Below are 15,236 nucleotides of genomic sequence, written 5' to 3'. Positions count from 1 at the left end.
GAGGGAAGGGTGGCCTGGAGACCACAGCGGGTGCCAGTGGTGATGGGGTGGACAGTTATGAGAATGAATGTGTGATGGGGACCCAGCAGCCTTCCTTGAACAGGGTGCTGGTAGGTGAGAGAGTCCCTGAACTTACTTTTGCTGTCCTCAGAGGGAAAAACACCACCAATCCTCACTTTCATGGCATCTTTCAGGGAACCAGTATCTCTGAATATTATTCAAATTTAAAAAAGTTGAAAACCAATAGGCAAATGCTTTTTGAACAATTACTTTTTATTATAACTAAGAGAGTTCCTGAGGTTTCCATATATACCACACACATAAAGAATGGTTGGTTTACTTATCAATTACGGAAAGCCATTTTTCAAATTGTATGTGCAATGCAGTTTTACTGTTAGGATTGGGTTACAAGTTACATACTAAGTGTGTATTGTACCCACTAGCATACACACCATGTCAGAGGCAGACTTCTAAAAGTAACAGATGTCAAATACTCCAGATGAGGCTTGACTAGAATATTAATTATGGAAATAAACCAATGTTTTATGTAAAAGATTGGTGGTGGTTGTGCACAATAATAAACTAGCCTGTGGACTGTGGGTAGTAATCTATGAATCGAAAGATGAAATTTCCTCTTCCAACCCTATTTTATCGCTTACTCCATTGCTGCCATGATTTGATTATGTGTTGATATTTCTAACTAAGAGGAAGGCGGGATGGCTTCTTACTCATGTCAACATCTCCAGTCCTCCCTGGTGGGCACAGAGAAGGGGCCCAGCCAACATGGCATTGAGAGAGGAATTGAGAAACCAGGGCCCACAGGATAAACATAGATCTCTTCAACTTTTCAGATAGAGCATTCCCACCATCACACACATGGCTTTGCTGGCAGTCCCTCGAGTCCACAGTGCTTGCGGATTCCACATCATTACCTAGTTCACCCTTTCAGATGTCTGTCTCTCAAACAATTCCCCAAAGTGCTCCTGGAGGGTTGAAGCTGCCCCATTCGCCCCTGTATCCTCAGCACTCGGCACAGAGCCCAGAACAATTGAAAGCTTTTTTTTACAGCTATTGCTTTTGCATGTGAGTCATAATGTTTTCTAAAGTTTTCCTAAAGCCCATTTCTTTGCTGTGTTCCAATGCTGTGAATGTTATCTATGGGTGCCCATTTTATAGATAATGCTACTGGAAGGGGAACAGTCTGAGAGACTGTCCCCATGTCCATGTAGCCCCCAATTGGCAGTTAAGAATCCTGGGTTGGAACTTAGGCAGCCACTATAAAGCCATGGACTGAATCAGTCACATTTCATCTCTGAACCTTGTCTACAATAATTTATCATCCAAGATCACTGACTTTTCTGTTTAAATATTAAAGTCTTTGGCTCCAAAGAGGAGCAAAGTCTTCACTAGTGAGGTTGAAATCTCTAGGTAAAATGCTGGAACTAAAAAATTTTCTTCTGAAATTAGAGTGTAATGTGAAGTACCCTTAGTTTCTTAATGTGAACACCTGGAGTAAGTGCTTGTACTGCCCCCGCTCCCCCAACCTCAATTCACCTAGCTTTGCATGTTTCCTATTTCCCTTTGACAGAGGGGTACCTATTTTATTGATTTTTCTATAAGGCATTTTGCTATCAACAGGGAAGAGCTGCTTATGAGTTTCATGGGAGTTTTCATTTCTAGACTTTCTATTTAAAAGCTACACACCTGGCCTGTTGCTCAGACTTTGTTGATCTTCTGTTATGGCTCATTGCATTCATTCAACAAGCATTTATTGTGTGCCAGGCTCTGTGGTGAGGTACATGAGTAAGTTTCAGTGTCTTTCCTAGAAATAGTCACAAATCACTGAGAAGTGTTTTGTATTGGAGTGTTCCCTCAATGATTTCCTCAGAGCCATGTCTGTACTGCCTCCCTGTGGAAAATACCCAGCAAAGGAGCATGATGTGAGCTGATCACAGCACCTTATCTTTTTTGCCACTGTCATTGGTCTAACAGGTTGGCACATGACCCAGGCTTGGCCACTCTTTTCTTGACTGAGGCCGGCAAAGAAAATATCTCTTTTCTGTCGGGTTACATGGCTTTAAGGATATAAGTCTGCAATCACCCGTTTCCTGCTCCTGGCCTCATGGAGAACACCTGTGTTCAGGAGAAGAAAATGACACCCAGAACAGAGAGAAACAGAAGAGACAGAAAGTCCTGACAATGTGCAAATCTATGGATGGAGACTCACCCCTAAAGCCATCTCCACTCAGCTTTCCCGAGGAGTGCCTGTGTGTTCCCCTTCTTTGATTAAGTTAGTTTGAATTGAGTTCTGTTTCTTGCAACTAGAGAATTCTAAGACTCTGTAAGAAGTGTTTATAGAACAATAGAAGAAAGTGCAAATAACTTTTATAAAGTGAGGACAGGCTTCACAGAGGTGAAGACAACCAAGGTTTGTCTTTTGAGATGAGGAGAACTTCCACAGTAGGATGAAAAGAAGGGCATTTCTGGGAGGCAAAGGAGAGTCCAATTCACTTGGGTGAAAAATAAAGTAATATGATTGGGGAGGGACAAGAACAGAAAAATGAGCCCAACTTAGATTCCAAGGGGATTTCCTTGAATGCTTTTCTGTGGGGTTTGGGTTTTGTCCTATAAGCAATGATTGGGAAGTCTTTAAAGAACTTTAAGCAGGGTTATCATATGGTCAGATTAAATTTTTAGAAATATAATTGGTTACAGGGATGGGTAGTTGAGAAAAGGGGAGAAAATCAGAGAGTCCAGACAGGAGGTTAGTGCTGCAAACAGGAAAGAAATGATGAAGATCTGAACAAGGGCTGTGCACGCTGGACCATGGAGGGTCAAGATGCAGACTGGAGGAATGGCTGCCCTATTGCACGGAGTGAGGGAGGGGAAGAGGCAGCTTGACATAAGGTCTTGACTTCTGACTGGGGCGACCAGATGGGTGGGTGGAGGTGCTGTTAACCAGGAAGGAAGGGCAGATTTTAGGGTGTGAGGATAGATTCTGTTAGGCATTATAGCAGCCTTCCAGAACCCCCCCTGAGTAGTATTACTTTCTAAAATATAGGTATTTGTCATACAGGGTTAATTTATCCCTCCTATACAGTTCAATACTTACAACAGACACAAAATATTAGCATCTTTGTTTTATTGGTATATCTTACAACAGCCAGTTTGAAACACCAGTCATGTATTCTATTTTGGGGGTAGAGAGTATGTGAAAGTTACCAACTCATTTATCTACTTGCCTAGCTCTCTATCTTAATTATTTTATTTTATTTTACTATTAGCATTCTCATTTACTCCTGAGGTTGCCCTGATACTTGCTCCCCCCCCCCCCCCCCCGTCTACTTAAGTGGCTTTCCTATGTGCACCTGTACTAGTCCAGGAAACACTCAGGCTGAACATTTAGGAAGCCTCGAGAATCTTCAGAACTCTATAAACACATGTGCTATCTGATTGGCTGCCTCTCACCTGTTGAGAGCCCTTTATGTTTATAGTTAAGAATGTTTCAAAATAGCTGTTGAGCTGACTTTATAAAAGTCAAAAATACAAATATTTTCTGAGTTGCTTTTGGGCTTTGTATCTATGGTATTGCCTTTTTTTCCCTTTCTTCTTTTGTTAGTGCATTTGTGAACATTTTTCTTTTTTCAGCTGTCTGTAAGCTTTTCTCAAACAGTGATGGGGGTTAACCAATCCCTCAGTCCAAATACAAGGTAGTCTTTTTAAAAAAACTGGGTTTGGGAGAAATAAACTGAGCGCCAGGAGACCTAGGTTCTCATAACGATTTTCTCTGTTATGAGTTTATGCTCTTGGATCGCTATCCAACCTCTTTTGTACTCAGTTTCTACATCTGGAAAAGGTCTCATAAGGATAGTTTGAGAATAAATACCCAACATATATATGGGAGTACTTTGAACTTTTTAGAAAGTCTTTTAACGAATGTAAGGCCACATGGTTAGCTACAACTGACTAAAATTCATCTGTATTCATTTATCTTTGTGGGGGTAAAAGGAGATGAATAAAAAACTTAGCCCAGTGTTTGGCACATAGTAGGCACTCAATAAAATTGCAATTTTCACTGCTTCCCTTTCTTCTTCACTCTCTTCTTGCCTTTTATACCTTCTTCCCTAAAATGCTTTATAGTTTTTCTTTTTGCTGACTTATTCTGTCTTGGTTCAGAACAATCTTCAATTTTCAGAAGCAAGATCATATTTAATATTCTAGTACAATTATATTTGTGATAATGCAAAACTAGAAATAGGACCATGTCACCATGCTTACACTGTGTTATTTTAGAGAACAAACTAACAGGTCAACTGTTAGAGGCAGAGAGGAAAGTGACAGGCCTTCAGAAGGTTCTGATTAGGGAAGCACACAGTGGTCCCAGCCTCACCGATTAAAGGGTGGGTGGTTTGGGCCTAACTTGAGCAGACCTCCCGCTAACTTTGTGCTGATGGAGGCAAGAGGCACTCAGACTTCTGCTTCCTGTTAGGGGCCTTTGGCCTGTCTCAGTTTTGAAAATGTCTATATTCTCTCTCTTGATGGTACAGAGTAATTTGTGATTCTAATGTTATTACACATTCCTGTAACTTTTTAAAAACAAACATGTTGTTACTAATAAGGAGGGATATTTGAAGTACTCTCCAATAAATTAATTATTGAGATGTTCTGGATGGAGGTAATCTTATGTCCATGATCTTGAATACCTTGATGCTTCAGAAAAGAATTTAAGTTACATGACTTCACAGCCAGAGTTGCTCTCTGAACACCAGCCTTGAGTCCCAGTGACAAAGGTTTGGCTATGTTTTTGCTTTCTGAGTCCTCCCTTCTGACCCTTCACCCCTACACAGTAAAAAACGCCAGCCAACCTCAAACCTCACTGAGGTACAACCGGTTTGTCCCATATGGATTAAATTCCTATGGCTTAAATTTTGTTTTGTCAAGAAAAGTAAAATGAGATCCTCTTACTGTATATAGAAAAGGGATTTTTACATTTCATCAGTTTCAAAGGAGAAACGAAATGCCTTTTTTAACATAAGAATAAATAACATCCCTGGCTGGTATGGTTCAGTGGATTGAACACCTGCCTGCAAACCCAAAGGTTGACAAACGGTACATTCCCATTCAGGGCACATGCCTGGGTTGTGGGCCAGGTCCTCTATTGGGGATGTGAGAAAAGCAATCAATGTATCTCTCCCTCTCTTTCTCCCTTCCTTCCCTTCTCTCTAAAAATAAATAAATGAAACCTTAGAAAAATAAAAAATAAATAACAGTGTAGGGATTTGAGCTCCAGGAGTCCAACCAGGTCATTGGGCATTTCCCCCAGGCCCCAGAGGAGGAGAATTGTCTGTGCCAGCAGAGGATGAAGGGCTGACTGATGCTTGGCCAGGAGCAGAGGTTTCTGGAAGGCTCAGGGCTCAGGACTCTGGGGAGCCTGCCCCAGGGATCCCTCCCAGCCAGGGCCATACTGTGCATGAGCTGGAAGCCACAGGCTGCTGCACAACTGGTTCCAATCCCTCCTTTCCCTCTCTCTGTATCCCTGTCTCCCACCCCCATAATCTTTCCTGGAGGTGGAGGGAAATACCTTCAGAGAGGCCCTGGAGCTTTCAGGTACCCCATTTCCATATTTTCCTGAGATGATTCCACAGGCAAGTGGTGACCAGGTCATTGCTCCAACTCCTACAGAAGAAGAACAACTTAAAAACTTGTTTGTGGTGAATTGGGATCAAAAGTTGGGGGGCGGGGGTGGGGTGTTTAAGTAGGACTTGGTTAGTTATGGGAAAAAGCTGGACAGATAAAAAGAGTTAATACCAGCATTCATCTTTCTTATTAAAGTTTAGACATTTACAAACTGTGCTTTTATAAACCAATTAAACAGGCACAATCAGTTATAGGGAATGGGCCTTAGCCTGAAAATGTGGCTTATTCATGTCCAAACTTCACATTTCTTCTTAGACTCAGACACAAACACTTTTACTTGCACAGAAATTCAGTGCTTTGCTTGTCCATTCAGTGTCTAAATAGTGCCTGGTCCATACCAGCCAGACCTACAATGCCTAGTGCATGGTAAACACACACTAAGTGATAGCAATAGTTAACAGTTGCTATTGCTGGATTTCTTTAATCCTTTTTTTCCTTTATCCAACATTTTCCTGCTCATGTGAACCTCTGATTCTTAGAAGGAAAGATATCTCTGGAAACTTTGTTTTCTTTTTTTTAAATAAATAAGCCCCCAAATGTGGCTTATTCGTGTTTTTCCTGAGGTCCAAAATTCTTGTGTATATGTTGTATATATATTTTCTACCCTCTCTTTCAAGTCATTATGTCTACCTATATAAACATGTAGTGCCTGGCTTGTGAGTTGTTCCTGAATTCCTCTGATCTGACTCGGTTCCAGGCACAGGGAGGGAGACATAGATTTTTTATCCATAATTTTTTGAAAAGCCAATCATAATCCACTCAAAGATACATGCTTTGGTAACAGCAAGCACCCTATGAAAAATAAGTTTATTTATGGTTTCTTCCCTTCATTCTGTATGTGCTTTTTTTGAACATCTGCTGAGTGTAGCTTATATACCAGTCACAATTTGCTGTTGCAACCCTGTTTGCATATAGGCACATTTGCTTCTTCTACAGTCTCTGGAATGCATAGCTCTTACATCTCTATGTTAATGAGGGGCATTCAGGAAAGTCTTGTTTCAGATCACTAGGCGTCCTATTGTTAAAAAATAATCAGTAAAGTTGATTGTGAAAGTTACCTATTTTATGGTAGAGCTCTGGTAGCTGGACCTCTACTTTCTCTCTCTGGAAAAGATGGTATTCAGCTTGTTCACACACTGGAGGGATCATATTGAATTGTCTTGCTACAGAATAGGCTTCCTGTGGAGAAATAAGATTGCAGCTGGATTTACACTGATGAGAAATAAGACTGCTCTGTGATTCATATGCATGAGAAATGTTCATTTTAGTAAAATCAATACAAACTAAGAAACATGAAGGATGCCAAATAAGCTAAGTTATGACCACCAGTTCGACGAAGAGCAATACCAAATGCAAGAAATCCTTATTTTCTTCAGGAGGGTTTGGACTGAGTAAAGCCCAAGGCAAATGGGTCCAAGTGTGAATTATGGACTACGATTAAGAAAATGTAGTTTGACTATTTTTAGGTTTCTAAAGAAATGAAGCTTAGACTAATACTTACAGATGATCTGTAATTAACATGTGATAAGCAGTATAGTTTTTAAAGAAAGCTAGACTATTGTGTTCATAGGTCTCATTAGCTAAGAAATTTAATTTATTATTTTGATGCCAAAATCATGGTACAACATGATTCCTGTTAGAGACCTGCACCTTCCCTATTGTACTCTCAGCTGATGAGATCTAGCCTCCATATCGATCTCTTTAATGATGGATTGATCACAGAATTCTAGTGCCACAGCAATTGTGAGGAAAGATTGTAAGAGGTCTTGTGATTTACACACAGTATCTGAGGAACAATGCAGGCACACCTCGGAGATACTGCAGGTCAGTTCCAGACCACTGCAACTGAGTGAATCTCACAATAAAGGCAAGTCACACACATTTTTGGTTTCCCAGTACATATAAAAGTTATGTTCACACTATTCTGTAGTCTATTAAGTGTGCAGTAACATTATGCCTAAAACAAAACCATGTACATACCTTAATTATAAGAAATATAATAAAGAAAAAGTTTTAAATATTGTGAGAATCACCAAAATGTGACACAGAGACACAAAGGGATGTTGGAAAAATGGCGCCGATAGACTTGCTTGATGCAGGGTTGCCACGAACCTTCAATTTGTAAAAAACACCGTATCTGTCTGTGAAGTGCAATAAAGCAAAGTGTAATAACCCCTGTAAAAAGATGTCCAATGGCCATTTAAAGAAAGAAACAAAATTACCATGATCTCCATGGCGCTCCACCGTGAGGTTCCCCAGTACATCGCCATGCCTTGGTTTATCACGTGTGTCATGGCGCGCACAATTTCTATGGAAGGCCAAACAAAGAGCACTTTATGAGTTTCTCTACTTTTCAAAGTAATGTGTTGTTTTGTTTTTTTAATTTTCCCTTGCCCAAGGCTTAGAAGTTTAATCCAAGTATTTGTTTGATTAATATAATTGCTTTGACACTGGTGACAACATAATAATCTCCCATGAAATATTGATGGTGTGGAGGCTGATGGTACTTCTGGGTAAATTGACTTTCCATTTCCATTTGCAGCAGCAACATTAAATGATATTAAAAACATAATGAGCACTTTAAGTTCTTCCTTTATTTTTATTGCTTCATGGTTCCGGGCCTGATAAAAGAACTCATGATTAACCTCCTTCAGAACCTGGGTACTTGCTCACCAAAGTGAGAAGTAAGAGAAAGCATTTGTTTTGACTTGCTAGAATGTAAGATCATTGAGGTCAGAAGGCTTGCCTTTGTATGTTGGCTTTGCAGAGCTGGGCCTCACACAGGGCGGCTGTATAATAGAGATGACTCAGCAACAATGAATTTAGCCGAAAGATAAACATATTAAATGTTGAACAAACAGCTGAAGCCACAGTGGCTCCCAGCCCACAACAGCACTCCTTGTGCTTGACCACTTTGAACTGAACTTTATTCTAAGACACCCACATAATAAATTTCACTGGGGCCTGTTCATGACCCCACCAAGTTTGCTCATCAGCCTTTTCAGCTTGACATCACATTTCCTAAACAGGACAATGGATCCCTTCCCCAGGGAGGTGGAGCCGAGCTCATCCTCTTGGCACCATCCACATGTGATACAGAACCAGAGAGCACGGAGAGCCTCAGGGTCAACTGAGTGAGAAGTCACCAACATGGTTACATTTCTTCTACAAAGCAGGTCAGCCAAGAGAAAAGAAGAGAGTTACCTACAAAGGGATGCCTGTAAGACTATCAGCTGATTTCTCAAAAGAAACTTTGCAGGCAAGAAGGAACTGGCAAGAAGTGTTCAAAGTGATGAAAAGCAAGGACCTACAACCAAGATTACTCTATCCAGCAAAGCTATCATTTAGAATGGAAGGGCAGATAAAGTGCTTCCCAGACAAGGTAAAGCTAAAGGAGTTCATCATCACCAAGCCCTTATTACATGAAATGTTAAAGGGACTTCTTTAAGAAAAAGACGATCAAAACTATGAGCATTAAAATGACAACACATTCACAACTATCAACAACAGAATCTAAAAAATAAAAGCAAACTAAGCAGCCAACCAAAGTGGGAACAGAATCATAGGTATAGGGATCATTTGGAGAGTTATCAGCTGGAAGGGGGAAGAGAGAGAAAGGGGGACATGGTGCAGGGATTAAGAAGCATAATTGGTAGGTACAAAATAGGACAATGTTAAGAATAGTTCAGGAAAGGGTGAAGCCAAGGAACTTACATGCATGACCCATGGACATGAACTAAGGGGGATGGGATTGCTGGAGGGAAGAGGGGTACTGGGTGGAGGGTAGCAAAGGGAAAAGAAATTGGGACAACTGTAACAGCATAATCAATAAAATATTCTTTAAAAAAATAAATAAAAAGGAGCCAGCCATGGTAAGAACAGGAGAAGCACATTTTCTAGGCAAATGAAATAGCATGTGCAAGGGCCCTGAGGCACAGCTTAGTAGTTCCATCAATTGGAAGGAGCCATTGTGGCAGGAGTCTAGAAAAGAAGAAGGACAGGGGTATAAGGTGAAGTTGGCAGAGGGCAAACCATGTTATTTGTATGCTATTCAGAGTTTAACGGGACATCATTAACATTTTTAGGTAAGGGAAATAATAGGAGGTGTTTATGTTTCAGAATGCTCTCTCTGACTGTTCATGGGGACTCATAGGTGTAGGACTGTAGGAAGGAGGAAGGTCTTTAGGAAGGTATTGTGATATTCCAGGCAGGAGATGAGGGTGCCTTGGAATAGTATGGTAGAATAGAGACGTGGGTGGATTCAAATATATTTTAAAGGTAGAATCCACAAGGTTTGCAGATGGACTGAATGTGGCAGGTAAGGGAAAGGCAGGAATCAAGGCAGTGTCCCAGATATCTGGCCCTTTAGAGTGATGAGGGAGACTGAGGGAGGAACAGGTTTTGAGGGGGTTCCTCTTTGAACATGGAAAAAATGGAGATGCCTGTGAGACGCTAAAGGGGAGATGTCGTGTGGAGAACACTGGATGAGTGGCACAGTAAGCAGAGCGTGCTGGAGGTGATATATTTATTAGTTACCAGTCTAGGGGTTGTACTTAAATTCATGGAAGTGGATGAGACTATGTAAAGGGAGTCTGCTGAGGGAAAAGAGAAGAGATTCTAAAAGTCAGTGCAGAGGTTGGAGAGAGGACACTGGGGGGTCAAGGTCATCAGGAAGCCAGAGGGGGAGCTGTTGCAGAATCGAGAGCAGAGAGTGGTTCAGGAAGGGGCTGTGCCAATACCCTGGAATACCGTGAGCGTTTAAGTCAGAAGGACCCCACACAGTGCCCTCTGGATTTGGCTGCATGACAAGGAGGCCATTGCAGACCACGAGAAGTGCAGTTTCAGCGTAGGTGGTGTGACAGCACCAAGGCCAGGCTGAAGCTGACAGAAGAGTTGGGGTGGGAAGGGGAAGGCTTCAGGCACAACCTGGGTAGGCTGGGTTTGGAAGTGAGTGGAGCAGAGGCATTGGCAGTAGCTGATGGGGTCTTTAGGGCCAAAGGAGAGTTTTATTTTAAAGATGGAAGAGGTAAGAGGAAGACTGCGTGGTGTTGGAAGTGATCTAGAAAGAGGAGTTATTGATGATATGGGATGGGGGATGGGGGAAAAAGAAGGGAGAGGGAGATTGTTAAAGAGAGATGGAGGAGGGCAAAGCTGGGTGGGAAGGGCACTTCTGCAAGATGGTGGGACCTGGAGGTATGTAGGACTTGTCCCTGAAAGATTTGTGAGCTCCCGTTTGATGAATTCTATTCTAAATAAACCACCAGTCATGCGAAAATGAGGTGGGTGTGAAAAGTGAAGAAGAGAATGAATGGCTCTGAGCGTGGCAGATCCTACGCATGACACGCCAATGCCCCAGGTACTGGAGTTGCTCATAATTTCTTTCCCCCTGATCTGTGTGGCCTCTGGCCCTGCAGAGACGAGCTTGGTGGATTTTTGAAAGGAGAACTCCAGGAGTCCCTTGTCCTTTGTCAGAAGCAAAAGAGTCTTCTTCGTGAACCATCTATAATGGAAATAGTATTGCAAGATTTGTAGGTGATTGATCACAGTATTACAATTTGAGAAAGAGCCAAAGGGCAACCAAAAATTGTAAACTGGGCCAAGTGAACAAAGCCAGCTTTCTCTTTTCTTCTCATTTTACTGTAATTGGATGAAGGCACTTCTCACAAGTTCTGAGGAAAAAGGTGTCTTTACAACTGCATTGACTGATAATATCACAAATTGCCCCTGTAATTGTCCCTAGGAATTATTTAAAAATAGAATGGATAGGAAGAGAAAGGGACCAGGGCTCTTATTTTCAGTTTCTTTTTATTTGTAGTAAAAGCTTTAATCCAGTTCTTATCCCGGAGGAGGCTGTAGGGAGACATTGCAGGAGAACTGAGAGGCTGCAGTTGGAGATTTATGTTGCCAGCAAATAAAATTTAATTTAATACACATTCATTTTTTTTTAAATGTCAGAGAAAGATCCCCCAAGTGTTTAGCTAACAGGAAATTGCCATACTGATGGCTGAGATGAGATTTTACGTGATTCTACTATTTAAGCACACTAGAGGGCAGTATTGTTGAGGAAAAAAATTGAGTCTAAATGCTGTTGTTTTACTTGTGTATCATGGAAATGCATTTTAAAAGCATGGTCAGGGCATCGATTCGGAGTCAGGAGAAGGACATTAGGAAGATCATTTAGTGCATTGCATTCACCTGCTTCTGGGAAAGAACACACAGGAAAACTGATTGAAGCTGGCAACCCAGGACTGAATGTGACTGCCCCGCTTTTCCAGGAAGCCCAGGCACCGGCTGTTTCCAGTCCTGACTGCACATTCAAAATCACACCATGCGGGCTCCTCCGAAGCTCTATTATATCAGAATCTCTGCGGGTGAGGCCTGGTATCAATGCTTGAAAAACTCATCCCTGGGGAATCCCAGAGCGCAGGAAGGACTGAGAACCACTGTGCTCGTCTGTCTACCGCAATGCTCTCCAAGTGTGGCAGCATCAGCAGCCTCAGGGAACTTGTTAGAGATGCAAGTCCTAGGGTCTTCCCCCAGACCTACCGAATGACAAAATCTGGGGCCGGTGGGGCCCAGCAGTCTGTTTTAACCAGCCAGCCCTCCAAGTAATTCTGTGCAGAATAAAGTTTGAGAACCTCTGCTTCATGCCATTCCCAAGTAAGCCATTTCAGTGGGTATAAACTTCCTCTCACAGTTCCTTTCTCCTCTTTCATCTAATCTGAATGCTTCATGCTATAATTTAACCTTTAACTTATTTACTTGAGTAGATGTGTAAACATGTAGTCACTATGACATGCATGTATTGTTGCATGTGAGCACGCACGCGCGTGCGCACACACACACACACACACACACACACACACACACTCTTTGGTATGAGTTAGGATCACCTGAGGAATGCGATGAACAAACAGAGGTCCAGGTCCTAGCCTACTTCAATGAGCCTGGGCCTTTGTATTACTTTTATTATCTTTCAAATCTCCAAGTTTGAGAAACATTCTCTAAACCATCAGAGAAACTGTGTTAAATCTTCCCTGTGCACCCCTTTCCAGGTTGAAATAATCATTGCTATTCTGTAATCGGCAGGCCACAGGCAGCTCTCTCTCCTGGTCCCGGCATCCCGGCACACAGCTGGCCATCTATACATGCCACAGGTCAGTTTTGCTTCTCCGAAGATTCCATTTCCCCACCCGTAAAGTGAGGATGATATTGATCCCATGGAATCCTTTCGAAGCTTGACATGAGATAATGTGTAGACTAATTTGTGAATCTAAGAGTCGTCGTCGTCGGCAGCCGTCCGTCTCGAGAGACGATGGTGTAGCTTCTTAAGAGTCTATCTGCACCGCCGAGAATGGCTGTGCAGTCCGACTCGGGAGTGACATCGTATCTGTCTCCTCCCGTGTTGAATCGACATCTTGCAATGACGCTGAAGCTACAGAGCCTGGGCAGGGTGATATGGAGGGTCTGCTGTTGCCCATGCAGCAGACCCCCCCTCTCTTCGCAGCTGAAGGGTCCAAGGGAAAGACGGAGTCAATACAGCTTGGCTTCAGGTGCGCCGCAGGAGTTGCCGGTGTTGGTCCTGCTTTTTGCCCATGGTTTACTGTCATGCTTGTGATCCTCTCAGGTCATTTATGGGAATGATGAAGTTCAAAAAACAAAGATTATATGGGGTAAGAGAAACAGTAGTAAGAGAAGCAAAGAATGCCCAAATTAAGATTCAGTATTAAGGACATCAAATGATTATTCATATCTGATATTTGATCAACTTGTTCCCCAAACTGGCATTTTAATACCAAGTAGAATACCCATCCCTAGTTATTGAGCTTTGAGATGTAAGTAAAGCAGCCCGAAACAGGATCTGCTAGTAGAAGAGTATGGACTGTTTGAAGAACATAAGCTATTTCATGTAGTTAGACTACTGGCTGGCCCTGGCTGGTTTAGCTCAGTGGATTGAGCGTCGGCCTGCGAGCTAAGTGTCGCTGGTTCGATCTTCCAGTCAGGGTACATCAGAGAAGGAAAACTCTGACTCCAAAAAAAAAAACCTCCGCTGCCTTGCGGAATCTAAGAGTAACACAAACAGTAACAAGGATGCAGGATGTGGCTCTGGTTGTTTCTTGTTCCTTTTCAAATAGGCTCAGAGGCTAACATTTTAGTTACCAAAAAAAAAAAAAAGTTGACATTCTCCTTTCAGTTATGTAGGTCATCTATATTTTAAAATATGTATTTTAAGCTAAAGGCCTTAATAAAACATTTTAAGTGAAAACAATTTGTTGATGAACATTTTTAAAAAATTGTTTCTCATGCAAAAAATTGTTGCTCACATACATTAAAACTTTGCTCATGGGAAATGTTCCCTAGAACTTTGAAAGTTGTAAGCATATAGTTATACTGGGTGAAAAATAAATCATAATGACTGGAGATAAATAAGCAGAAATTAATGTTTTGATAAAATGTACTCAAGTTCAGCTGGCCATAGAAACACAAAGTAATAAAAACAAAAGAAACATGAGACATATTCCAGTGCAGTTTCCTCTTACTCTGGAGGAGGAAATATAGGCTAGAAGCTCATTGTTTTAAGGTATAATTAAAAGTTTGAATATTATTAATAATTGTAAATATTTTAAATATAGCAGCCGGGGCACTGGTAGAACACAGAGACTTGGTTTCGTCAGAGGAGTTGTTGTGAACACTCGTAACATCTGGGCAGGATGTTTACTCCAAACCAGCTGTTTGTTTTTTATTTACCTAACTTGGCTTGTTTATTAACTTCAGAAGCCTGTGGTGGTGCTGGTTTCTAATCATGCCTCTTTGTGGCGGAGGCTTCTTCTTGGTTCTTTATCAGTCCTTTATCTTCTTGCCTTCTGAGAACGCTCCCTCAGAGCTCAGCTGCATGTCTGGAGATAGAGGACTATCCTTTCTCATAGGAATGAAACTCATACCCATAAATGAAGCAATGCCACATTTAGCCTTAAAGGCTTGCCGACTGTCCAAGCAAAACCTGGTTTCATTTACCTTGCAGTGAGCACCCACCAGGATTCAGGAGGCATTTATGCCCCATCATTGTCACTAACTTGGGCACATTTCTCATCCTTCCTGGATCTCAGTTTCTTCAACACAAATGAGAAGATTGATATTAATTGAGCACATAAGAAATCTTTATAATAACTGTTTAGGGGGGTTATACTTTAACCCCCATTTTATTGACGAAGAAGCTACAGCTCAGAAAGATAGACTCCTGAGCAAGCTCTCAGGAGATAGTCTCTAAGGCCACTTCTAGCTCTGAAGTTCTGTGATTGGTCATATCTAAATCTACACTGTGGGAGAAGGTGGGTAGGGACAGAAGAATAATAGAGTATTTATGTAATTGATCCCACTGTGTATTTGTGAATGTGTGATGCCTTGGATGTGGTTATATTCATCCCTTTGTACTTAATATGCTGATGACTGTAGTTCGTGATGTGTTTAAATGACAAGAAATGTGAGCTATCGTTTTTTCTTTCCATGAGGAAAGACCTCAAATCTGATGACTGTTTGAA

At 41.7% G+C, this 15,236-nt stretch overlaps 1 protein-coding gene across 3 annotated transcripts in view; it reads right to left on the bottom strand.

Moving 5' to 3' along the window:
- KCNAB1 (potassium voltage-gated channel subfamily A regulatory beta subunit 1) overlaps positions 1-15,236 on the bottom strand; it is a 315,639-nt gene that overhangs the window by 14,284 nt on the left and 286,119 nt on the right. For all 3 annotated transcript variants that reach the window (XM_090273156.1, XM_090273146.1, XM_090273164.1), the window contains exons 9-11: positions 7,920-8,005; positions 6,756-6,876; positions 5,582-5,676 (exon numbers count right to left, since the gene is read on the bottom strand). In XM_090273156.1, the coding sequence (XP_090129282.1) occupies positions 5,582-5,676; positions 6,756-6,876; positions 7,920-8,005 (302 nt within the window). The remainder of the gene's footprint in view (positions 1-5,581; positions 5,677-6,755; positions 6,877-7,919; positions 8,006-15,236) is intronic.

This window comes from Furipterus horrens, unplaced genomic scaffold (assembly GCF_987537825.1).
Source record: "Furipterus horrens unplaced genomic scaffold, mFurHor1.1.pri manual_scaffold_1, whole genome shotgun sequence".
NCBI lineage: Eukaryota > Metazoa > Chordata > Mammalia > Chiroptera > Furipteridae > Furipterus > Furipterus horrens.
Note: the sequence above shows the minus strand (reverse complement) of the source record. Positions and strands in the feature narration are given on the sequence as shown.